The sequence below is a fragment of the Strongylocentrotus purpuratus genome, unplaced genomic scaffold (assembly GCF_000002235.5).
Source record: "Strongylocentrotus purpuratus isolate Spur 01 unplaced genomic scaffold, Spur_5.0 spur5_scaffold_18, whole genome shotgun sequence".
NCBI lineage: Eukaryota > Metazoa > Echinodermata > Echinoidea > Camarodonta > Strongylocentrotidae > Strongylocentrotus > Strongylocentrotus purpuratus.
The window spans coordinates 17,483,844-17,511,335 of NW_022145603.1; the positions used below are offsets into that span (position 1 = coordinate 17,483,844).

The following is a 27,492-nucleotide window of genomic DNA, read 5'->3' on the forward strand; positions in this document are numbered from 1 at the left end:
AATCACTTTAAAACTTCAGTTTATCGTTAAAAAAGGAAGAGGGAGGAGAGATGATTAAACATATTAGGAGGTATAAGGTAAAATAATGTCTGTCTCTCTCTTTTTTTGTTGTTGCAACTTTTCAAAAAGTTAAATATGGCTCAGATTGCAGGAAATGATAGTTTGCAGCTCGCATTTGTCCCCCAAAACTACAGACCGATCAGCACAGCATTCACAATATTATGAGCTTTATACATTCTTAGTGTGCGCTCGTGGGTTATAGCCATATGGGGTCAGGCGTTCCGCCAGGCTGGTTTACAACGCATTTGAGCATAAACTCGTAATTGAACAGACGTAGCTGGCATATGATGACACGATATCACCTATAATACTTTCAATCAAACTTCAGTTTATCGTTAAAAAAGGAAGAGGGAGGAGAGATGATTAAACCTATTAGGAGGTATAAGGTAAAGCAATGTCTGTCTCTCTCTATATTTTTTTTGGTGCAAATTTTCAAAAAGGTAAATATGGCTCAGATTGCAGTCAGTCAGACACAACGTCGGAAATCCGAGCACGTAAAATGAATATAGAGCCCTCATCGGTCAATGCGAGGCAATTTTTTTTTACAAAAAGGAATAATGAAAATCTTTAAATTCTTTGAATGATTCATCACATAATAGTATAGATATATTGACTGCAATGAGAGGCACGGCTGTTTCCATAGGCTGGAGGGAACATTGCATCCTGCTATGACCCCGCGAGGCGCGCCGAGGGGTCACGACAGGCTGTAACGTCCCCGAGAGCGGAGTATAGAAACAGCTATATGTCTCGAATATTACAGTAGTTCATATATCTTTTATATACCGAATTCACACAAAAAATCTACAAAGAAATTCTTACTTTATAACATTTTTATCCTATTCTTGAGTATAGAATGGTTAAAACATCACAACAAATCTGTGACACTGTCTACCTTCGCTGGAAAGTTGCCTGAATGTTACGATCATTCGGGAATCGCTCACACACTGCAATGTATGGTATCCGCTCGCACAAAGAAACTTTTTACACGTAAACCAATGGGTATTTCAGCAAAATTTAACTATGCGTCCCGTCATCCGTGGGCACGGGTATCTTTCTCAGAAGATTAGATTTATTCGACATATTAAAGAGAGGTATATCAAACTTTCTTTCTTACATTAATACGAAAAAGTGACTATACAGTGTGTCCCGAAAAAAACTATACACTTTTGAAATGGCTGCCGAATAACAAATATATGATTCTAGGGGAAAAGTTATATATGTATGGAAAGCTCATATACTCAACTTTCATATGACACCAAAACCTGCGAAAATAATTCATGCTCGGGTGAGCACTGCTCACTTTTGTAAAGGGTATGAAAATTAGGTTGCGCAGGAATTAGCCTTCCAATTTGTGAGGGTAAATCCTTTGGAGCTTACGGAATTTAGGATGATATGACCAATTTATGATCCATTGTGATGAGTTTGGGTTTGCTGAGTGAAATGTTTGGTTTATGGGATTAACATTTTATGCATGAGTGAACAGGAATTGCATTTTTTATTATAGCACTGTAACTTCCCTGGTAGACTTAGTGGTGTGTTCATGGGAATCAGGATGGGGTGATGGTTCGTGTTGTAATTTCCCTGTTACAAACTGTTATTCTCTTACATCTGTGACTTTGAATAAAAACCTTCACCCCACATTTCAATTATTGTAAGATTAGTTGAACATCGTATTGATTTACTCAATACCCAGGTAGGGATAATGTAAATTGAATATTCAAATACGGTTTGTTGAAAAAAGGAATGTCCAAGATGTCGGCTACTTATTCTTCAGGTAAATGGTAACTGAAATGTGGGGTGAAGGTTTTTATTCAAAGTCACAAATGTAAAAAATAAAAGTTTGTAACATGGAAATTACAACATGTACCATCACCCCATCCTGACTCTCATGAACACACCACTGAGTCTACCAGGAAAGTTACATGCTACAATAAAGAATGAAATTCCTGTTCCGTGCATAAAAGTTTGGTTTAATAAACCATGAAATTCACTCAGCAAATCATGAATGTATCATATCACCCTCAATGCTGTAAGCTCCAAAGGATTTACCTCTCACAAATTGAAAGGCTAATTCCTGCGCAACCTAATTTCCATACCCTTTACAAAAGCGAGCAGTGCTCACCCAAGCATGAATTATTTTCAAACTTGTTGGTATCATATGAAAGTTGAGTTTATGAGCTTTCTGTACATATAAAACTTTTCCCCCTAAAATCATAGATTTGTTATTCGGCAGCCATTTCAAAAGTGTATAGTTTTTTTCGGGACACACTGTATATATCCATATCAAATCTAGTTTGTAAATGGAAATACAAATGTATGGACGAAATAACCAGGAGAAAGGTACGAACAAAGATGGTGGACTCAAATATGATAATAACAAACATGGTATTGAGCACTTTTTAATTATATATTTATTGTTATTATTAATATTATCATTATTATTATTATTAATGTTTTTTTTTTGTTATATAGGGAGGCGCGATAGCTCAGTTGGTAGAGCAGTGGTCTCATAATCCGGCGGCCGCCCCGGTTCGAAACCAAGGCGATGCGCTAGTGCCCTTTGGCAAGGCATCCGGTCTACCGGATAGGACCTAAATTCGTCGGTCCTCTGGTTGCTTACTAACAAGCATTTATGCTTTCTTAGCAGTCAGGTAAAATATCCACCACTACACACTTCTTCGGCATCTGTCTGTCTCGAAAGACAATAGAATATTGCGCTATATAGTTGTACTAGTCAGTTTCTTGGTGTGCAGCTCCTGCTGTGACTGAACATGTAGCAGATTAAAGAGGATCTTTCTGCTGACTAGGTCAAAGGCCTTTGTAAGATCGATGAAGGCAATGTACAGTGGCTGTCTCTGCTCCCGGCTTTTCTCCTGCAGTTGTCGATCTGGAGAATATCATATCGATTGTTGATCTTCCAGCCCGAAAACCACACTGCGATTATGGGTACACACGGGCTGCAAGCGTTTGCAGTCTGCTCAGGATCACACGGGCAAACGTCTTCCCAACAGTGCTTAGGAGGGATATTCCACGATAGTTATTGCACTCACTGCGATCCCCTTTGTTCTTGTACAAGGTAATGATGGCGTAGAAGACCTGTGTCCTTTCCGACTTTGATTACGTCCGAGGGTATGCCATCTTTTCCTGGGGCCTTACCCGAGGAAAGGGAGTTCACAGCCTTTTTCAGCTCTTCTAAGGAGGGTTCACTATCAAGATCTTCCATGACAGGTAGGCTTTCAATACTCTCAATGGTAGCTTCATTGACCTCAATCTCCTGTGAGTACAGCTCTCGATAGTGCTCTAACCATCTTTCCATTTGAAGCTTTTTGTCTGTGATAACCTCCCCTGTGGATGCTTCGAGTTGTAATGTCTTCTTGATTGTTGGTCCGAAGACCTAATTTTTATGCCTGCGTACATACCCCGGGTGTTGCCGTTATCTGCAGCCAGTTGGATACTCTGGCAAAGGCTCAACCAGTAATCGTTGGCACAGCGTCTAGCAACCCGTTTGGCATCCATCCTTGCTGTTCGTAGAGCTGTGAGTGTCTCCACAGATGGATCGCTCTTGTAGTTAGCGAGTGCTGCTCGCTTTGCTTCGATGACAGGCTCCAATTCTGCGATTCCAGCTACAAACCAGCCTGGGTTTTGCTTTTCTCTTTTGCCATATATTTCCATGGCTGAGTGATGGATAGCATCGCGAATGTGATTCCATCTCTCTTCAGCACTAGTAGAAGGACAGTCCTGGAGGGCCTGTTCGATGGAATCGGCGAAGAGATCATGCAAGTCAGGATTCGATATCTTGGCAGTGTTTATGCGGGGGCGACCTTTCTGCTTTGAGCGATGTATTCGCCTGGGCTGAAGGCGCACCCTGCTGGCAATCAGTGAATGGTCTGTGTCACAATCAGCGCTGTGGTAACTACGGGTGACTTGGACGCTGTTTAAGGATGAATTTCGTGTAATAACAAGGTCAAGATGGTGCCAGTGATGAGACCTGGGATGTCTTCAGGATGCCTTGTGGCATGGTTTTGTGGAGAAGGACGTGTTCGTAATGCATAGGTCGTGATAGGAGCAGACTTCTAGCAATCTTTGACCATTTTCGTTCAGTTTTCCAATGCCGAAGTGTCCGATGCATTTGGGCCAGGAGTCATGATCCGTGCCCACCCGTGCATTGAAATCTCCTAGTAGGAATATGTTCTCGTTGGCAGGAATGTTCGCAATGACAGAGTCCAGGTGCTCGTAGAATTGATCCTTAGTCTCCACAGATCGAGCTGTAGAGGGTTGGTGCGTAACAGCTCAGGATGTTCACTGGACCTGAGGTGCGGTTTGCAGTCGAAGTGAGAGGATGCGTTCTGTGCCTCTGCTTGGTCGTTCAATTGAGGAGAGTAAGGAGTTCGATCCTTACTGCAAATCCAACACCATGCTGTCGCCTTTCCTGCGGTTCTCTGCCCTGCCAAAATATAGTGTAGTCTTCCTCTCTAATACTGCCATCTGAAGAGAGTCTTGTCTCTTGCAAAGCAGCAATGTCAATGTTGAGCTTCTTTAGCTCACGGTCGATGATCGCTGTTTTGCGGGTGTCATCAACCTCAAGTAGATTGTCTGTTGTGCCAGAACACATGGTCCTAACGTTCCAGCTTGCCAAACGCAAGACTGGTGTTTTCTTTGTATTTCGTTTATTGCTTGGTGCAGTAGTTTCAGTCCGCTTGTCGAGACAATCCTCTAAGCTCCAAGCACCCGATGAAGCAGGCGGCCTGTGGCGGGTCAGCACCTAATTAACTGGGGGCTGCCCAGCTTGAGGTGGGCGGTAGCTGAAAGTCACGGGAGCGCGAAGATCCCTCCCACCGTCGAAGGCAACCCGTAGCGCCCGTATACTACGCCAATCGGAAAGGGCTTATAACTCGTAACTGCTGCCTCCCGTGTTGTTTCTGCCACTTTTGACAGTAGCACTGAAGTGTCCTCTCCAGAGCGCAAGCCTGGGCTGGTTATATGGAGATACTGGGTAGCCCAATCGTCAGAATCCCCCTCTCGGCCTTACTGATGTGGTCCAAAGGAGAGCTGAACAATACATTTTGCACCACTACTATAGTGGTAAAGAGTACAGAGCGACTGAACACAACTTAGATTATAAAGAAATAGGCAAGCAAGGAGATACAGGAGTAACAGACGTATATACTAGAATAGATTATAAGAATATGAAGCGGATCCTAATCAAATGGTTGGTTGAAAGCGTCCACGTGAGCAAGCATTTATTTTGCCTAACACCTAATTTTACTAATGACCGGTCATTAGTAAAATCATTTTATAAAACAAATAAAACATCATTTTATAAACGAATAAGATATCATCTTATAAAACAAATGATACACATCATTTTGTGTTTGAAACAGTCCTAACACCCTTGGCTATCACCTCGGGCGTGTAAGACTGTTTCAAAGGTACTTTGTGTTGGTAATTTTTTTTTTTTTTTTACTAATGCCCTCATTGCCGTATATTATATGTTTACTAATGGATTCTCTTAGAAGGTGTTACAAACATAGTTTGTAAAATCATCTTTGAAAAAGATATCTTCATGTATATCACTATCTACAGATATTGTTTGCCTATGATAGTAATAATAGTGAAAATATTAACAACAACATTAACAAAAATAATGATATTAATAATAGCAACAACAATAATACAATGTAACAATAATTTTGTTGACCCTCAGGAAGTATCAAGGTTATTCTTCCTGACGGCTCTGCAGTTATACTTACCAAAGCAGTAGCCAGGTACCCATTGGATACACTTGGACGGAGATCGGCAAATGCCGATTAATGCCTTGTCAAAGGACGTGAGCTTACCAATATTCTGCCAAACCTACCACAGGTATCTTTTAATAGCACTGATACAGGATACCCCAAAAAACAACTACATTTTTGACATCATCTTTGACCTCAAAACTGCAGTCGTGGACACCTAACACTCCCGCACTCACACATTAGTGCGTGCAAACACACACGCACAAATATTAAATATTGTTGTCCCCTCTGCACTCCATTTCAATTTTTGTCTTTAGCAGTTTGACCGAAATGAAACGCAGTGCAGAAGATGTACATAACTTGTGCAATTATCAGGTACAGTCGAACCCATATATCAAAGCTACCGAAGGGGGAAACAGATGTTTAGGCAGATTCCTATCCCGAGCAATATACTGTCAATATCTTCAACGTTCATGACAAATTGAAGGAAGCAGAGGATTCCAATTTCGACGAATCGAGGAGGCTGACTGTCATATAATCTCGACTGACATATGGCTGAAAAAAAGGCAAGTAGTAATTCTTATCCCATCATTATCCTTATCATCCTCGCCATCGTGTCTAGCTATCAAAATCATTATCTTTATCATCATAACCACCACCACACCCATCATCACTACCATCATCACACTCGCCATCGTGTCCATCAAAATCATTATCTTTATCATCATAACCACCACCATACCCATCATCACTACCATCATCATCATCATGACCATCACCGACATCATCACTACCATCATCACACCACCAACGTCATCATCACACCGCCAACATCACCACTTTCGTTCGTCATCATCACCATCATCACAACACCACCATCACCGTCACTGGACGGTGTGTGCGCTCTTTAAGTCTACACAACATAATTATTATTACCATCACCATCATCGATATCGTTCATCATTACCATCATCACTCGACCAACATCATTACTATCGTTCGTCATCACCGTCCCTGGACGGCCGTGTGCGCTCTTTAAGTTAACACTTTTGTAATTATTATTATCATCACCATCATCACACCACCAACATCATCACTATCGTTCATTACCATCATCACATCACCAACATCATCACTATCGTTCATCATCACCATCATTACATCACATACATCATCACTATCGTTCATCATTACCATCATCACATCACCAACATCATCACCATCGTTCATCATCACCATCATCACTCGACCAACATCATAACTATCGTTCATCATTACCATCATTACATCACCAACATCATCACTATCGTTCATCATTACCATCATCACATCACCAACATCATCACCATCGTTCATCATCACCATCATTACATCACCAACATCATAACTATCGTTCATCATCATCATCATCACACCACCAACATCATCACTATCGTTCATCATCACCATCATTACATCACCAACATCATCACTATCGTTCATCATTACCATCATCACGCGACCAACATAACTATCGTTCATCATCACCATCATCACACTGCCATCATAATCAGACATCCAACATCATCACTATCGTTCATTATCGATATTCATTATTATCACCATCATCATTTATTGAGAGAATAAAACACCTTATAAATATAAAAATCATCACCATAAAATCATAACACAATGTGTTTATACGGTCCCACTCTTTAGGTACCCATAACATATTCCAAGAAATACGAAAAAAAACTGTCCGTTTAAGTTTCAGTTTCGGTTTCATTGTTAGCCTTCAAATTTTACATTTACACTCATTACATAAATCATAAAGAATCTCCCTGATAACAATCAGAATATACAAATTATTCTCTCATTAGGTATAAAAATATATACAATAATTTCTGGCCATGTCAGTAATGATAGTTTCGATACATCGAACGGAGATATAAATACAATTGCCTAGTATTTAAATTGAAATCAGACAAATGAAAACATATGAAGGAATGAAGTAGAAAGCTTGGTTTGCAAACTGTAGGTTGTCATCGTTAACTAAAAAAGAGCAAAATGAGAAAATGAAGTTAAAATAGTCTAGTTTTCTAGCTAATACCATATGTAGAGAAAATAACCTAAAAATATATCTTCAGCATGTGCACCTCGACCCCCTTGTTTTAAAGTAAATTTGTTTGTGCAAAATTTTGTTCTGTAGTAGGTTTTAAAAAAAAAATTAAAAAAAAAAAAAAAATCAAATTTATTCGCTTTCTTTTCTTGAATTACTTTATAGGTTTTTGCCCACAATTATATCATTTTCGCACAATTGCACCACGAATGTCAATTTTGACAGGCATGGGCCTTATAATATAGATGCAATATAGAAATGTAAAACAAAGACAACGTAGAAACAAATTTAGAGACAATGTAAAAACAAAACACCTATTACAAAAAAAGAGAGGAAGAAAAAGAAATATTGCATTTACAAAAAAGGACTACATAATAATTTAATGATCATGTGGTAATTTTTTTTTAAATAAATAAAACATAGGCAATTTATATCATTACCAAAGCTAATGATGTTAACTAATTCAGAATCCCGTAACGCAAACGTTTGCAGATCAATTGCAAATTATCAACAACGATTCTGATTGGTTGAAGGCAAGCCTTTTGAACAATATATATTATTGAAACGATGATCTTGATTGGTCGTTGCTATTTTGCGATTGAGTGCAACTGTCGTTATACGGGACCTAGGGCTCTGTTTCATAAAAATCGTTATCAATAACAACTGCCACATATCTATGACAAAACTGCTCACAGCCAATCAAATGCAAGGATTTCAGTAGCTTATAACAATTATTGTAATATATCAATGAAAACAAGTTTTATGAAACATGGCCCCGATCTAGAGCATATATAATGTATTAGATATGTCATTGCCCCGGACATCTATGCCAACTTGGATTCCATGGTAACTTCTGGATGTTTACAGATATGTTGGTGTAGAGGGGATGAAGCTCTATCGTTGGAGGTTCGTACCTCAAGTTGGATACTCCGTCCGTCGGCATCCGTTGTTTATAATACCTAAGGAGACAGAACCTGTATCAACAAACAAAAGAGAAGAAAACAGCATAACCTCCTACCCACTAGCGATCAGTTCAACCCAACGTAACTTACTTTTATATAAATACTTCGACATTTTTTTTCTTCATGTATTATACAAGATAAATACTCCTCGTGACAGTTTTGTCAACCGGTTTGGATGAGATGTATGCTGCCCATTATTATCAACATTCGAATACAATGCAATCTTTAGTCTGTGATGGTGTCAACGTAAACACCACTTAGTATAGAAGCCTCGAAGTAATATACACAATAGAATACAAATGATGCGTGTGAATGACTTAATTATACAATCTTTCCGCACTTTGGCGGTGTGTATTCATCTATTGTACTCAGCCTGACGGCTTCTTGCGATAGGTTTATAAACAGACTCAACGAAAGCCAGCAAATTATTATTTATTTTTCAATTTTTAAAAAAAGTGGAGGAATGATAAGAACCTGGCTTCATTAAACGCGCTGGACTCCTTTTTTCCATGAATGACTGTATCGAAGTATCCGATCTTGCCCTGCGGTCGTGTTCGTTTATGACCCTTGGATTGTACCCTGCCAGCGAAGTCGTCATCCTCGCCGCCCCACCCCCAGTAGACGTTTGATAGGCCGTTTATTGTGTAGAATTGTTGCTTGGTTATGCCTGTAACACCGCCGAAGAGATTCTCGTATATTATCCTGCATTGTATGGAAACGAGAGTGGGTGGTGGAATATCAAGAGAAAGGGAAACACACACACACACACGCGCACACACGCACATACAGACACAAAAATACATAGATAGAAGGGGAGTAGAGATTAAAACATTAATGAAAGAGAAAGAACACAGGAGTATTATTCAGTGGCATTTACCGTGTGATTGTAACGGAGAAAGAGAGAGAAATTATAGACGGAAAGTTAAGGGATGTTAAAGGGTAAAATTTACACAGTGATAAACTGCACAAAAGAGCCTTTGGCGACACTTTCATGTTTGTGCATTCAACTTGGTGACCTGTTGTTAAATTAGAATGCTCGGCTTCTTAATTTTAATTCCGAAAATCGTCTGAGGGAGACATTTGCAACAATCTGAATACAGGGATAGGGAATTTTGGTGACTAAAAAGGTAAAAATTGACCAGGTAAATCGTCGCTGCTTTCACGAAGTGACGGTAGTGAAAAAAAATTGCATTCACTTTGCGTTACGATTTTCCTCACTTCCGTCACTTCGTGAAAACAAGGACGAAATGTGTATTGCTATTATTATTCTTATTCTTTGTATTAGGAGTAGTATTATCATGATTGTTATCATTATTATTATTATTACTATTATTATTTCTTTAGATAGCATTTTCTTTATATTCTCAAAATCATTATCGCCAATATTGATATTACTATTGTATTATTATTGGAAGTAGCAGTGGTAATACTAGTAGATACGTAGAAGCAGAGGAAGTAGTAATAATATCAGTAGTAGCAGTCCTAGCAGTAGTAGTAGTAGTAGTAGTAGTAGTAGCAGTAGTAGGAGTAGTAGTAGTAATAATAATTGGTAGTATGCAACTTACTTCCAGCCCCACATAGCTTCACCAGATATAAAATGCCTAGGCATATTTTCACAGCCGAAATAGTTTTTGACGTTGAGGGCGAGGTGATCAATATCGTGGAAGACGACGCAGTCGAAGTTTGTGAAATTGAGGGCCTCGACGAAACCGACGTTCATCAGCATAGCTCGGTTGAATCGTATGTCGTTTCTCTGTTATAATTATGATAATCATAGAAATAACCATAAATTCAATGATGATGATATTGATGATGTGGATGATGATAATAACAATCATTAAAAAAAAAAATTAACAAAAATGATAATACTACTAGGCCTACTATTTATTAATATTAATAATAATAGTAATGATAATAAGGACAAAATAAAAGCATTATTAATTATAGTAATAATAACAAAATAACGAAAAAAAGTTAAATAATAATAATAATGATAATGATCGAAATTTTATTAATGATAATGAAGAAGAAAAATAATAATAATAAGTTTGTTGATAATAATCATAATACGAGTAATAATAATTGTACAAAGTATAATAATGATGATGGTGATAATAACCATAATCATGATCACAATAATATTAAAGATAATGATAATTATAATAATAATAACAGTCATAATCATAATAATCTTTAAATATAATAATGTTTACCTGCTCTGATATAAAGATGGAAAATTCAAGTTTTTGTCTTTTGAGTAAGGGCACAATGTGACGAAGGAATATCGGTAGGTGATCAAATCGATTCCTGAACGGTACCACAATGGCAACCTAAAAAAGAAAAAGGAAAGAGCAGAACAAATATCAATAATTAGAATGGATTACCATGGTTTTGTACTAAACGCTATTTTTTTGTTTGGCTCAACGGGGGAGGGGTTAGGGGGGTGAACACTCTTTTCCCCCTCAACATCCACCCACCCCCCTGGAGGGAGAAAAAATATACTTTTTTTTTGCTAGGGGGTTGGGGCCATAGAAAAAACACAGATAAAGGGTGCCTCTAAAATTCTAAAACACCCCCTATTGCAAAAGGGGGGGGGGGGGTGTTTGAAAACTTAAAACACCCCCTGTTTGCCAAGGAGGGAGGGGGTGTTTTAACACCCAAAACACCCCTAGATATGCCCTAGATAGCTATGACAAACAACCTCTTCAAAATACCCTTCAACATCCAACTTAGCTTCTTACACATTTATTATTATACATGTATTATGTGCACACGTGTTATAATTCTGTTTCGGATCATATTCGCCAACTTCTTTTGTTTTGTTTTGCCAATCCACCATTGTGTCAACTTTCAAGTACGTCTTTTCAACGCTTTATATTGCTCACACGAAGCGAAAGGCCGTCACAGAACAATATGTTTAGTCTTGTATACAATAAAAGCATATAGTTAAAGAGCTTCTTGAAGAAAGGAAACCCAAGTTTGTTTTGAAATTACTCTAGAATTCGTAATAATTTTTTCGATAATTAGTTCACATCATTGGAGAACTCCTTGTCCCTTCTTTCAGATGGCATCAAAACGATGATTAAGAAACCACACATGACCGATTTGAGACAGCCTGAGGTAAAAGTGTCAGAAACCCAATTGTCTAAAATATGCAAAGTACTACTACATTTCGTTCGTTATACGTCTTTACAGGGAAGAAAAAAATATGTAACTAAATAGATGCATTCGCGCGTGCAATGTCGCCCGTGTTTCTACGTGCAAACGAAAGAGCTTCTCACGGGCTATCCAGAGCAAAATAATATATATATACATTAACCAATGAGTAATTTTAAATCATCGAGTTATTTGCCCGTAAACTTGGGTTTTCATTTTCCAGAGACACCCTGTAAAAAATATCGTGTGCACGCGTGTTTTCATTTGAGAAAGCTTAATTAAAATAAAAAGTTTATTGTTTATATAGTATAATATTATAGAGATATCGCTTGCTTTGAGAGGCCTGCAGTCGATATGTCTTTTATATGCCGAATTAAAACAAAAAATATACGAAGAATTCTTACCTTATCCTTTTATTAAGTAAAGATTAATAAAAACATCACGGGAAATCTGAGAAATTGTCTGTTTATCTTCGCTTGGAAAATGACTGAAAGTTTCAATCATTTGGGAATCGCAGACAAAAAAACACTGTATGGTGTCCGCGCTCACACAAAGAAAAACTTTAACACGTAACACAATAGGGATCTGAGAACAATTGATTTATGCGGCCTGTTACCCGGGGCATCGGATATCACTCATAAACTATTGACATTTGTTCGTCTCTTTAAGGGAATATCCAAAATCACGACTGCAATTTCGACCAATCAGATGGCTAGATTTTTAAAGAGAGGTATATAATAAATAACTATAACATGTCTATACGATAGGGTAGCATTCAACGGGGATATTTACCTTCAAAAGCGATTTGCATGACAAGGGAATCCAATGACCACCGGGGAGAAGTCGGTAATCATCGAAGTCGACAGCAAGATTCATCTCGGAGATCGTCTGGTCAATGGAGCTAGCTGCTTCCTGGATTGACTTCCGCTTTACGATGATGCTTGGGAGGGATTTATTGGCGATGTCGGTCGCTTCTAGGGTTTTCTGCAATGAGTTGCCTAAGAGCTCAAAGTTGACCTTTTGAAGGGTCGTTGGATCCTTGCGTGGTGTAAGCTGTTCATCTTAGATAAAAAAAAAAAAAATCAGTAAGAGAGAGAGAGAGAGAGAGAGAGATAAGGGACAGGGGGATAGGGAGAGAAAGAGATCGAGAAGAAGGGTTAGAGAAGTTATGGAGATTAAAGAAAAAAAGACGAATAGGGGCAAAAGAGAGGAATAGGGGCCGGAGAGAGAAAGAGAGAGAGAGAGAGAGAAAGGGGAGAGAGGGGGAGAGGGAGACAGAGAAGGGTTAAGAGTTAGAAAAGAAGCACGTGGTAGAGAGAGAGGTGACAAGAGAAAGAGAAATAAGGAAAGGGAGAAATATGGGTGGGGAGAGAGACAGAGAGAAATAAGGATCAGAGAGAATAAGGATCAGAGAAGTAGAGAGAAAGAGGGAGAGGAGAGGGGTAAGGGGTGTGGGTAAGGGAGAGAAAGGGAGGTTGTAGGACGTTTACAAAGACAGTACAGTAATAATCCAAGCGGCTCGCGTGTTCGACCCGAGCCTAGTCACTCTGTAAACACGGTAATAGGAAACATTGGAAAGTCTCAGTAAATGAATCACACGTGATCGGGTGTAAATAACCCTTCTGTAAATCGATCATTCCAGCTTCGTGGTCGATCATTAAATACCAATACAAAATTGAAAAATGTTAAACATTAAAAATAAATAGGAAATAGGAGTGAGTTGTATAAAGTGAATAACAGACACTTACCTGGAAGATCCATCGAACCTGGACACGGACTCAAGGATACTGTTTTTTCCTTAACGTCGTGGGTCTTCGTGGGCTGTCGTAAGTCAGCACGTTTTTCTGCAAATAGTATACATGTGATGGATTTAGCCGTTTTGTACTGCTTTTACTTCGGGTTCTACGCCTTACAAGTGTTTTATTTTTAGTTTCCATTTGTCTTCAATCTTAATGTATACATGTGTATTTCACACCTTTTTACGGTTTTTGAGAAATATAAAAAATCAATAGAACAATTGAACCATATTAATGTAACACCGACACCGTTTAATAGTGCTAAAAACATGTATATAAGTTAAGTATATAAGTATATAGTATTACTTCTGAAACACACCGTGTCACCAAATTAAAATGTCAAAGTGATTAGAAATAATAATAGAATTACATATATTTGTGCATTTGTAATTTTAGATATTCTAAACAACCACAAACTATAGTGATTTTCGTATCTTACCGGGCACCCATTTAACACCTGGGTGGAGAGGGGGTAATGTAGATACGATGCCTTGCTTTAACGACGTAAGATATTATCCATGTTGATTGGCCATTTAATGTAGTAGCATGAACTGACAAGAAGACATGTCATCTTTTAAAGGATCATTTAAGGGAAGGTTTATAGATTTGAAGGTTATATAATTTTATTCTTTTACGAAGGTGCCAGATTTTTTATCCAAACGACCATGAATTTTGAAGGTTTGTAATTTCGAAAATGATAAAGGATTCGAAATTCTGAAAATGAAAATTCATGTAGGGCTCATAATTCTGAAAATATATAGAATGTCTATATCATTTTAGGAATTGCGAAGCTTTAGAAAAACGTACCTTTGAACCTTCGGAATCTGTTTCATTTGGCATATACTGAATTGTTCTCTTTCATTTTTGTGCAATCTACCATAATCCTGTTCTTTGGTTTAAATTGCTAATGCTTATATGTGATTTCATTTTCTCCTTCCCGGTCAAGTGCGTCATGAACTTTTGATTGCAAGTTTATTTGGTGCCTTACAAATCTTAAATATTTTGATTACAATTATTATCATTATTAATAATGAACCCTTGGAATTACGAGACTCTAGAATTAAGATTATTGTCAGGTCAGACTTCATTGGTCTGCTACTGGTAAGATGTAAACCAGTACTACCTGTTCCATAGTCGGGCAACCGGTGACTACCCCCCCCCCCCCCCACACACCCCACCGCCATCAGGCAACTCGTAAGGAGGGTGGCCAACAACCCAGTGGGAAGAAAAATAAGACCCATCAAAGGGCGGAGGAACTCATTGAGTCGACGGCCAGCTAGCTAGAGATGGTGTCTCGATAAAATCATCTTGGAAGGACCTGACCGCCCACCATCAACTTGGTCGAGTTTGTCATCATGAAAATACACCATAGACAAGCGCAAATAACGATAGTATTCAACGGTGAAGCCTGCCTGCAAGCTATAGGATACTTCAAATTCTACTGCGGCAGAGAGGAATGATGCACCAAGTACGTCTAGTTATACTGATGGAACAAGGCCGAACCCTGATCCATGAAGCCTTGTCCCTGATGCCTCTGGACTGGAACAGAGCAACATACCTCTACGGCGAGCTTTAAGTGTGGCAACTTGGAATGTTAAGAGGACTTACAACGGGAAAGCTGGAGGTGGTACTCAATGAAATGTTGAGATGTAATGTACCCATAGTGGGAGTAGCAGAGCACTGGTGGCTTGGCCAAGGACGGTTTTCATACAGATGGAGGTGAAACAGTGTACTATTCTGGAAGGGAATCTGGACGAAGACGTAGTGGTGTTGGATTTATCATCAATAAAGAGATGTCAAAGGCAGTGATGGGACACAACCCTGGCCCATCTCATGAACATCACAGTAGTTCAAGTACATGCCCCAACAACAGATGCTACTAGCTGAGAAAGAAATGGACATTTTTATGGATTCTTACAAGATACCCTGGACAGTATCTCGGGGAGGGATAACACAATGCTGATTGGAGACTGTGATACTCGCAATATTGGACACTTTGGTTTAGGTAAAGATGTGGAGGTTTGTGGAGTTTTTTTTTTACTGCAAATGACTTAGTCATTGGATATACCTTGTTTCAACATCACAAGAGGCAACTCTGGACCTGGAGAGTGTAGAATCCGATTATATCATGATTAAAAGAAGGTGGAGGACAACTTTACAGGATGTTAAGACAAGACCAAGTGCCGATTGTTGTAGTGACCACCGAATGTTGTCTGGTAAATTGAAAGTGAGACTCAAGTCCATGAAGATAGCTGATCAACCAGTCAGGTTTGATGTGATGAATATACCAGCACAGTTCACTACTGAGATGGTAACAGATCCTTGCACTTTCTAAAACTGGCAGAAGAAGATGTAAAGCCAGAAGTGCTGTGGGCAAGCTCATCAGATATACTGAAAAAGACTGCTTAGGAATACATACCACGGAAGAAAAGGCAAAAACAGGCATGGCTAACAACTAGTACAATGAACATTGCAAGTAAAAGAAGGCAAGCAAAGTCAGAAGAGAGACGGGAATGTACTGGACAAGCTGAATACAGAAAAAAAATATTGCCAGAAGGAAACTGCAGTTTTTTGGGTCATGTAGTAAAGAGAGATGGTCTTGGACAAGCTGGATACAGAGAAAACATATTGCCAGAAGGAAACTGCAGTTTTTTGGCCATGTAGTAAGGAGAGATGGTCTTGGAAAGTCACTTATAACAGGAACAGTGGAAGCAAGGGGAAGAAGAGGCAGACCTGCTATTTCCCGGTTGAAAGACATCCACATACGGACAGGGGAAAAGCTGTCAGAGGCAACGAGAGCAACAGCAGACAGAGAAGGGTGACGTAAACTTGTGATGGCCACAGCAGCGCAGCTAGCGCCACCTGACTGAAGAAGAAGAAGAAGAATAAGAACGTGTTTTCAGATTTATACACCCTCTTTCATTTTTGGGAAATTTCGAACCTTCTGTAATTGGAAGTTTGTCTTTCGGAAATATGAACCTTCGAAAAAAATGTGCCGCCCCGTGACTGATGCAAAACTTACCTATGTCATCTTTTAGATCATCCGCCTGTACCTGGTCTATTGTTTCATCTTGACCCTTCTCATTCGACGTCGAATTAGGTGACGTCACAATAGAAGCTGATGTATTGGAACTTATATTGTTTTTTTTATAATCTCTGTCATTCAGAGGTAATGTTTTTGTGCTGTTGTGCTCCAATATCTGTTCCGAATTGATTCTCGATCTGATGCGAGAGTTTATGGACAAAGCTAAGGATCAACCAAAGAAAGGTTATTGATGATATTATCATAACAACAACGTTAATAACAACAATGACATCATTAGTAAAAGTAGTAGTATCTTTAAAGGTATAGACCAGTTCTGGTCATGCGATTGCATTGTGAAAGAAACGTTGTGGAATTGATCAGAAAAGGTTGATCATCTAGCATATAAGTATTGGTGTGTACTGCAAGGTTCTGGAATCATCAAAATGATAAGAAATTTGGCCCAGTCTTGATAAAGTTGCGAGCACTGTACACAGAAAGATGTATATGGGACTACGCTATATCTATCTAGTCTGGATAGAAATAATAATTTACCAAACATATCAATTAGTTGGCGGTTTCCCGGCAAAATTGTATTATCACGTATTAGTCAAAACGTATTTTTTCACCTGATTGAGGCGTTTCCAAAACTGATGTATACCTTTAAAGATCTACTGAAAGGCAAAGTAGAAGGTACTATAATAAGAGGGAAACCAAGAATTAATTAGGAAGGGAACATTTAGACACGGAGTAGAATGACAATACAAGAGTGTAGGGTGGCAGAGGATAGAGATATTGTGTGGTTAAAAAAAAGTGCAATTGACCTTCCGAGCGGGGAGACGAATATATACTGGATACATTTTTATGCAATGAATATATTCATGATTAGTTTATATACCGATGGTACAGTTGGTACATGATACACAGAGGGAACATTAAGACACGGAGTAGAATGACAATGCAAGAGCGTAAAGCAGGGCTCCCACTTAACCGAGTTGGAGCCTTGAGTTGTGGCGAGCTGGGGCGAGCTTATGGCAAGCCGTTTTATCATTAAAACATATTTCTTGATATCAAGAAATATTTTTACGTTGTAAAGCAATGGTAATTCTTGATACCAAGAATTCGATTTCGTGATATCAAGAATTTGATTTCGTGATATCAAGAATTTGATTTCGTGATATCAAGAATTGGATTCTTGATATAAGGAAATATGTTTTAATGATAAAACGGCTAGCCATAAGCTCGCGCCAGATCGCCACAACTCGAGGCTCCTACTCTGTTAAGTGGGAGCCCTGCTTTAGGTGGCAGAGAATGGAAATATTGAGTGGTTAAAAAAAAAGTGCAATTGACCTTCCGAGCGGGGAGACGAATATATACTGGATACATTTTTATGCAATGAATATATTCATGATTAGTTTATGTACCGACGGTACAGTTGGTACATGATACACAGAGGGAATATAGAAAACAAATTGTTTTTAGCCCCTTCATCACTTTGGCAGTGATTATTATACAAATAATACACAGCACTAAGGGCATTAGTAAGAATTACCCACACAAGGTACCATTAGAACAGTCTAACACACCTGAGGCGTTAGCCGAGGGTGTACGGACTGTGGGTAATTTTACTAATGCCCGAACAAAATGGTTTGTATTATTTGTTTTATAAGATGATGTTTTATTTGTTTTATAAAATGATGTTTTACAACATGATTTTACTAATGACTGGTCATTATCCAATTCTAATGACCGGTCATTATCCAAATTACGCGTTAGGGCGGTTAGGCAATATAAATACCTGGTCACGTGTACGCTTACAACCAATCATTTTATTAGGATCCACGCCATCACCGTATAATCTACAATATGCACACAGTGGGACTTGTACGTGTGTTCATGTGCTATCTAAGAACACTCAGTGGTCTATTGGGAACTTACCTGGCGGTTTGAATGGCTGTGTTCCGGAATAGTCGATGTAGACTGACATAAATGCTAAGAGCGCCACACAACACAAGCAGAAGATGAGAACCATCGCGAAGGCGTTTCGGCACGTCCGCATCGACATTGTGAAGGAATCTGGGAGATTAAAGTTTAAGTTGAGCACTGGTCAAGAATAATATTGATAACAAAAATAATAATTTTGACAACGATAATACCGATAATAATAACGATAATAATGATAATGATAATAATGATAATAATTTTCATCAGAATGTTAACAATATCCATGACAATAATTATTCTAGTAATGATACTAACAACAACAACAACTACAACAATAGTAATAGTAATACTAAAAATAATAATAATTATAAAAAAAGTAATGACCGTTTCTTATTAAAGGGACTTTAATAGTAAAATTGTTCAGATGAGAGATAATTGTGCTAAGGTAGTGATTTTAATGCTAGATGTACAATTAAAGATAATCTGTAAGTTTGAGTGAAAACGGACCATTATTAGTGATAACAAATTGGGGAAAATGATCTGATCGCTTCGTTAATTCTCCCAACTATATAATTACAATTTAATTACATTTTAGGCAAATGTAAATCGTCACAAAGCAATGAATCGGCTCCATATACCATTCCAGACATTTAAGTGTTAATAGATTTTTTTTATTTTTTTATGTTTCATGAACAAACGGTTGGGAAAATTCAAAAATGGTTGGAAGAATTTACTGTTAATCACTGTAAAAGGTCGCTGCACAGTGATGTATTCAAAGAAAACCATAAGTATCTCAACATCTTTGTGGTTTGAGAATTTTATCAGGATTTTGTGTCTGTTAGAAGCAGGGGCGGATCCAGCCGGCGGCAAGAGGGGGGGGGGGGGCGCCAAATCTTGAGAAAATATTTAGCGGCGAATCAGCCAGCCGGCGATCGAGCGGGGGGGGGGGGGGGGGGGGGGGGTTAAGAGCACATATATATATTTTTGTTGGGGGATCCAGTTTGGGGGGATTTTTTTTTTGCGCCGAGTCAGCCAGGGGGGGGGGGGGATGCTGGAGAAGAGGACCACTAATTTTTTTTTCGGGGAGGGGAGGTGAAGCGCCATTTTTACATGACTTTCTTTTTAACTCTCACTTTTACCTTTCCCAGATAACCCTAAGTTTTTTGTTGGTGTTTTCTATGTAGTTGAGAATGCGTGATTACAATAAATAGAGAGAGAGAGAGAGAGAACCACCATCATTATGCAATGGTTCAGGGTTTGTGTAAGGTAATTTTGAAACCATTTCTTAGCATCTCAACCCTAACAAAAAAGCGAAACTATTTATTGAGGAAAAGCATTATACTGAACTGAATAAAGAATAATAACTTTATATTGGCTCATACAATACTGATACGGGCTATAGACAATGTGGTATCGGCACAGTAACATCGGGTATTTTTATAGAGGTATTCCAAAATGACATTCTGATAATCAACATTTTGTTCTGTATTCATAATATACGCATAATACAACTGATCTTTATGATTTCTTAACGTGACATAGCTTCTTCTCCCAATGCGAACAAAAAGGAAAACAAGGTTATTTAATAAAAGGATCATGTGACAAATAATCATTGGGATTCGAATTCATGCAAAGATATTTTGAATAAGCAATGGTTTTCACCAGCATCTTCTTTGTAAAAACGACTTTTACAAATCTCAGCCGTGCAATTCTGCCACTGTGCTGTAAGATCACTTTCAGATTATTCTTTAAAGAGTACTTTAAATTGAATGGAACGTCTCAACTCAGTAAGCATGGCTGAGATTTGTAAAAGTTGTTTTTACAAAGAAGATTCTGGTGAACAGCAGTGCTTATTCAAACAAATTATTTCTCGTTTGCAAGGGGAGAAGAAGCTATGTCACGTTAAAGACATCATAGAGCTCAGTGTTTTATGCGTATATATTATATACATACAGTAGGCCCCGCGAAACGTTCATCAAAGTGGGGGGGCTAAAGTATATATTTACGATCAAGTAGAGGGTAGCGAGCGTAAATTGGTGTGGGGTTTAGGGGGCGGAGCCCCTTAAGCTCAGAAGTTTTACGCATTCAATGACGGTTAGAGAAACACAAATATTTTGATACCGCATTTGTGTCACTGGCAGGTCACATTATTTCTGTTGAATGACGTAAATCATGGTCTGAAGCAATATTTAATTCAAATGAGACACTTGCTAAAGACTAACAAATTTAATGTTGACCATCTATTTTCATAAGTACATTTTATAGGTGAAAATAAAATTTCTGTTTGAAATATAATTTGAAATATAAGCGACTACCGTATCATCTCTTCCTCTAACATATGGCAGATTTGTTTTGTAGAGCAATATATACATGTATAAGCAAGTGTCGCTGAAATCTGCGTTATTGCATTCTGGACTCACCAAATAACCAAATTTCACGCACGAATTTTGCAAAAGCACCGAGTAATTGCGTCCCGTAGGACGCAACAAAAATTCTCAGGTTGGTATCCAGAAGTTGGAGAAGAATCAATTTCAATGATTTACACATCTATCCAATCTGTCCATATGATTTGCACATTAGGGACTTGCACGAAGACATTGTGGATTGCTACGGTCGACGTCCTTTTAATGCACTGCCTTAAATGGACGTCACACGTATCAGGCCACGCTAATCTAAAAGTCCCAAACGACAATGTGGATTGCTACGATCGACGTCCTTTTAATGCACTGCCTTGAATGGACGTCACACGTATTAGTCAACGCAAATCTAAAAGTCCCTATTAACGACCCATCTGTGACACGGGGCGGATCCAGCCGCTAAAAATATTTAGCGGCGAACCAGCCAGCCGGCGAACGGCGAATTAGCGGGGGGTGGGGGGGGGGGGGGTTTGGGGTAGGGGGAATGTTAATTTTTTTGTAATTTTTTTTTTTTTTGGGGGGGGGGAGGGGTCAGAACGGCCGCTTAAAAAAAAAAATTAAAGGTAAAATTTATGTTACTATCTTATTTTTTACCGGTTGGGAGGCAAGGGGGGGGGGCGGGCAGGTAAAATCGGCCCTTGGATCCGCGCCTGGATATAGAACTGAATGTTCTTTAGCATTACATCGTTTTATCATTATTATTTGTTCATTGTCTCTACAATGCTATTTGAATAACTGGTTGACATATACTACACCGTGGTACTATTTTTTATGTAGCGTCATATATATATAGCAATTAAAATAGCAGATGAAAAAAATAGTCACCAATACTGCACTACTTGTAGCTACTTGCGCCCTCTATACAACAAACAATGCCTAATCGGTGACCATTGGTCCCCCATGATGCTCTTTTTCTTATGTTAACTGAGAGCTGAGTTGATGAGATAACCACCTGTCCAGTGACCTTGCAGGGCGGTCTAATCCCTCCTGTAAACTATGACACATAAGCTTTAATAATTGGGAAAAAACTAAATTTGAACCCGTACCATTACTCTTAATCTATCTCTCTCTCTCTCTCTCTCTTAATTGCCTTCCTTTTCAAAGACGATTAGCCTAAATCAAAATTCAGTGTTTACATGCTCGTGTGATCATAATTCATTGTTTGCTCAGATGATGGGATCATGTTGATTTTTTTAAATTACATTAGGAGTCCCAATCTGTTTAGAATCGTGGGTAAACAGTAACATAAGGGAGTTTACAGATAGCACATGGTACAAAATTATTAATGACCCCAAATATCCACACATGGAGAAGTTCCACTTTGAGCATATTATAATAATAACTGCCAAAGTCCTAGATGTGCTTCATGAATACCTTTTGTTTGCCCTCTTGAAAAGAATACTTCCACCTGCGTATCATAGAATGTACCGTTGGTGCATAAATGTTACATAACTTTCATGAGCGCATATCCAGTATTCATCTCTGTGGGTTTTACCTTTTTGGTACAAATGACCTTTATCTGCCCATGCGCAGATTGTATATGTAAACTCCCTTATTCTTTAATACCATAAGGGCTAGTGCTATACTGTCTTCCTATTTTGCATGTAGAAAGATATTGACCAAAAAAATTCCTAAAATAGAAACGAATGTGCCAAAATGCTTACTTCATTATGTTAATTAGGGTCAAAGGTCAAGGTATGGTATCTCAATAATCAGAACAAAATAAGAGGTTCATTTCGTTAAAAAACGTCAAATTACGAAAATATTGTTTGAATATGTTAATGAGGGTCAAAGGTCAAACATTTTTAATGGTTTAGTATCTCACTAACAGTACAGGATACGCAATTGAAATTTGGTCAACTTGTTAATTGAACAAGATACATAGATCATATGATAAAATGATACTTATGAACGAAAACGCTCCCTTTTTCATGTAAATAAGGGTCAAAGGTCATATTGGTTGAATCTCTATGCCATGATGAGTAATGCTCCGAATCTAAAACTTGACATACAGATAGCACATGACTGGAGGAGCATTGCATAAAATATTATGAAATCGTGAAAATGCATTCTTCATTTTGTAAATTTGGATACGTATTTAATACGTATGTAATTTGCCTAATTCGTCTAAGTGACGAATTCAAGTCTAGTTTGTTATCATTATTCTTCTTATTATTATGACATCATTATTATTATTCTTATTTGTTATAATGATGACATGGACCCCCTCCCCCTCATTTTCAAAAATACTGGTTGGAAACTAGGATTCAAATTAGGATTACTAGATGGATACAATAAGCCATTTTCGTAATGTAACCAAATTTAATACATAAGTCTTTGTGAATTGCCTCAATACAAATTATTTCATTCACCTGATAAGAATAATAGTATTTCAATAGACAGAATCCGAACTGCATACATTAGTTGTTGCCAGGTTGGACAAACATTATGGCTTGACCTACCTAGCAACACTATAATGTATGCAGTTGCATTCTGACTAATGAAAAACTATTATTCCTATATCAGGTTAATGAAATAATTGGTATTGAGGCACTTCACAATGACTTATGCATTAAATTTGGTTACATTACGAAAATGGCCTATTGTGAGAAATACATGTGGTACTGGTATTGATGTAGTCAGTATTGTATTTTGTATAAAATATCGTGGACTTGCTCATAATATATTCATATATCCATACATCGCTCGTGATGTTGAAGCCGCTGTCATGGTCACCAAGTAATTAATTGCTAGCTAGGTGCTTTTCATAACGGCTGAACGGACAGGGCACGAAACCGCCATCAGTACAAGTTCACCGACATGCCATTGAGACAAGGGTTAAATTTAATACACGCATTTCATTAATTTGGTACGTGAGGCCTACAGTTGCCATTCAATCACAAAGAATATATACTGTACATTATTCACAAAGGATATATACTGAACATTATTCACAAAGGATATATACTGAACATTATTCACAAACTGGATATATACTGAACATTATTCACAAAGGATATATACTGAACATTATTCACAAAGGATATATACTGAACATTATTCACAAAGGATATATACTGAACATTATTCTAAATTGGAAGCATTAAAATAAACACTAGATTGTTATGATTGTGTGGGTCATTCTGAATGGAATGGTTATGCGTTGCAATTACACTATTGATCGAAACAAGGAAACACTTCGATCTTGGGTATATGTTTTAAAGGGGAAGTCTGTGCCAAATTCGGTTGAACACTGAGAGAAATAGATCAGTTAAAGCAAGAGGAAATACAGAAAACATTGTTATGAATGACTAATGTTGTAATTAGTCAAAGGCAAATTGACATCTTTCAGTATTAATGCCTTTCCTGCTTATTAAAGGAAACCGAACCTCAAGAAACAAGTTTAGTTATTCTGAGAGATCTGTTTTTGTTTGCTCTGTTCTTTTTGATTGTCTGCATCTATTAAAAGCCACTTATTTTTTTGGAGCGGACTTAGCCTTTAAATTATAGGCCAGTTTCGTAATGTAACCACATTTAATGCATAAGGCTTTGTGAAGTGCCTCAATAACAATATTTTCATTCACATGATAGGAATAATCGTATTTCAATAGTCAGAATAAAAACTGCATACATTAAAGGTAAAGACCAGTTATGGTCATGCGATTGCATTTTGAAAGAAACGTTGTGGAATCGATCAGAAAAGGTTGATCATCTAGCATCTAGCATCTGCAAGGTTCTGGAATCATCAAAATGATAAGAAATTTGGCCCATTCTTCGTAAAGTTACAAGCACTATACACAGAAAGATGTAAATGGGACTACCCTATATCTCTCACAGACCATGAGAGAAACAAATTTACCAAATATATGAATTAGTAGGCGGTTTCCCGGCAAATTTTTTATCATCATGTATTAGTCAAAACATATTCTTTCACATGATTGGTAATGAGAGCTTCCATTTCATTTTTTGAAATTGGGGCGTTTCCAATACTGGTCTTTACCTTTAAGTGTTGCTAGGTAGGTCAAGCCATAATGTTTGTCCGACCTGGTAACAAAATATAGGATCCTGTCTATCGAAATACTTTTATTCTTATCAGTTGAATGAAATTATTTGTATTGAGGTGTTTTTTAGGGTACGCGTATGCATGTTCCTCCCTTTTAAAACACCCCCTAAGTCCGGTGTATAAAGTCAATACGGTCCGATTTTGTGTGTATTACGAGCTAGACTTTGTTGCGTGAAAATGTACCGGAGATTTGGGGAACATGAATGCGGCCCCTCCGTTCCCGGAGTGGGGTGGGGGAGGGGGAGGGGGGGGGGGGGCTCTTCACAAAGACTTATATGCATTGAATCTGGTTACATCACGAAAATGGCCCATTCAGTATGTCAGCTTTCATTCGCTTGAGAGGATTTTCGACAATTAACCTTAGAACTTTATCAAAAGAAGGAAAATCCTTTTGATCCAGATGAACATTCCGTAGTTCCTTATAATCGCTCACTACTAAACACAATATAGGCCTACGTTATAAGAGTGATACAGAAAGTGGCATTACGTAAGTGTCTCTGAAAGACCTCGAAACAGAAGAAAATACAAAAGAAGTTTCAAAGAAGTTACAAACGCGTTAGTTGTGTATCGGGAAAAAAAATCATACAGGAACAGGAAATCAATCTCATTAACTCAACGCCCTTCAATGCTAGTCTGCAAGCACAAACCCTGGTCAGTCGTAAAAGTGAGTCTGCACTATAAGACTACCATAGGCCAATGTGTGTGTGTGTGTATTTTGGTTTTTACAGACGTGTATCAATCAGATATGATTATTTACGTCTGGGGACCGACCTTTAACGTCACCATCCGAAAGACGTGACTCAGTTTCGAACCTGCGTCCTCGGCTGAATCAGTTTGTAACTTCCACTGTTAGCTGGATTACAGGCGCACGCCACAACGCCTAGTTATAGCCAAGTAGGTAGCTGGGCTAGACTTCTCTCAAGGCACAATGATTTTTTTTAAGTGTCAAATTAGGGTCTGTGCCTGCAGACTACTTCAATGCTACGAAATAGACGGAATGTACGTGTGCTTCACTCAGGTCTGGATACTGTTTTCATGATCATACATATATTTCTCGATAACGGCAACTGTCTATAGTGGATATTTCTTGTCCCCCTAGAGAAACAAATACATGACTTTGTAAAATTGTTGAAACTCTAAGAAAGGCTAGCTGCCGACAGTGGCCTCTTTAAAGGCTAGCTGTCGACAGTGGCCTCTTTTTCTGTTTTCCACGGCCGGGCGGGCGACCTTTAATATTAGACGTGTTTGATTTGCCGGATATAAACGTATGATTTACCATGTATACTGTATTGTATAACTTATTATTATTATTGTTATGGACATGAAAATGAACACACATTACATTCTTAAATTGCAATTCAATTAAATTCATGAGAGTCGATAAAACCGTTTCTCAATGTACTCTTACCTTAAATGATCTCCACGTAATCCCAAAATCATGTGATATAGCAGCTCGATTGAAAGGTGACTATTATATAAAAAAAAAAAACGTAGAACGTATTTTTGGCTCCTTTTGTCAAACCATCGCGTTAAATATGAATCGTCTGCTCATTTTGATCAGTAAAATGGTCCATCATACGCTTAAAATGTAGGTTTGCGTGTCCATGTTCAGCGTTTCCTCGAAGGTAGAACGTGAAAGGTTTACTAATACTTCTAGTAGTTACGCGTCGGCGAACACCAACGTCGAAGCTAATTAGCTATCGACCTATTCAATCCATTTTTTGTAATTATATATTCCCTGAAAATGTGAAGGCAACCGTGTATTCAGCAAAATGATATTGCACCGCATATCCATGTAACGCTGCTAACGGTATTCCATGCAATAGATGCGGGTACGTATACACGGTAAACTGCTCGTAAGACCCCAGTCTGACTAGCCGAATCGATAACAGACCGACCAAAAATTACGTTGCGCGGAAAGCCATTAATTGGTCGTTTCGGAGATAATGCGGAGTCAGTTTAGCGGTGGGGCTCGTCCCGCATAAGCATGGCTAGATTATAAGAACAGGAAGTACAATAATAGCGTTTTATCTCCGGTCTAGAAAGGGTTAAAATTGCTAGTCTTTTAAAAAGGCTTTGGAAAATTTATGAAAGTGAAATAGCCGCTCTAGAAATGGTCTTCGGGGCTCAAGCAGCCCCAATTTCTTTTATCCAAACCGGCCATCAATATTTCTCTCGATTGAAAATGAATTCAAGCGAGGCACACGTTAGTTATGACGAGTTTAGGAATATTATCGTG

The 27,492-nt window shown here is 38.3% G+C and overlaps 1 protein-coding gene across 2 annotated transcripts; it reads right to left on the minus strand.

The window, feature by feature from the left end:
* Positions 1–7,383: 7,383 nt before the first annotated feature.
* LOC576421 (beta-1,4-galactosyltransferase 5) lies at positions 7,384–27,247 on the minus strand. Of its 2 annotated transcripts, XM_003725521.3 has the most exons (9): positions 26,662–27,247; positions 18,768–18,905; positions 16,830–17,054; positions 13,760–13,855; positions 12,804–13,072; positions 11,069–11,185; positions 10,421–10,608; positions 9,330–9,557; positions 7,384–8,867 (listed from the first exon to the last, which is right to left on the minus strand). In XM_003725521.3, the coding sequence occupies exons 2-9, from the start codon at positions 18,892–18,894 to the stop codon at positions 8,702–8,704; spliced, it is 1,416 nt and encodes a 471-aa protein (XP_003725569.1). In that variant the 5' UTR covers positions 18,895–18,905; positions 26,662–27,247; the 3' UTR covers positions 7,384–8,701. The 2 variants fall into 2 exon arrangements, with proteins under 2 accessions (XP_003725569.1, XP_779931.2); XM_774838.5 differs by lacking the exon at positions 16,830–17,054 and having other exon boundaries at positions 26,662–27,246.
* Between the last annotated feature and the right edge of the window lie 245 nt (positions 27,248–27,492).

What these genes read in the sequence shown, in the direction of transcription:
- LOC576421 (XM_003725521.3), bottom strand. Translation starts at nt 18,894, where the DNA reads ATGTCGATGCGGACGTGCCGAAACGCCTTCGCGATGGTTCTCATCTTC. An exon ending in TGATCTAAAAGATGACATAG is followed by an intron (nt 13,856 to 16,829) that starts GTAAGTTTTGCA and finishes TACTATTTGCAG; the next exon opens with AAAAACGTGCTGACTTACGA. An exon ending in AGCGCGTTTAATGAAGCCAG is followed by an intron (nt 8,868 to 9,329) that starts GTTCTTATCATT and finishes TTGTTGATACAG; the next exon opens with GTTCTGTCTCCTTAGGTATT.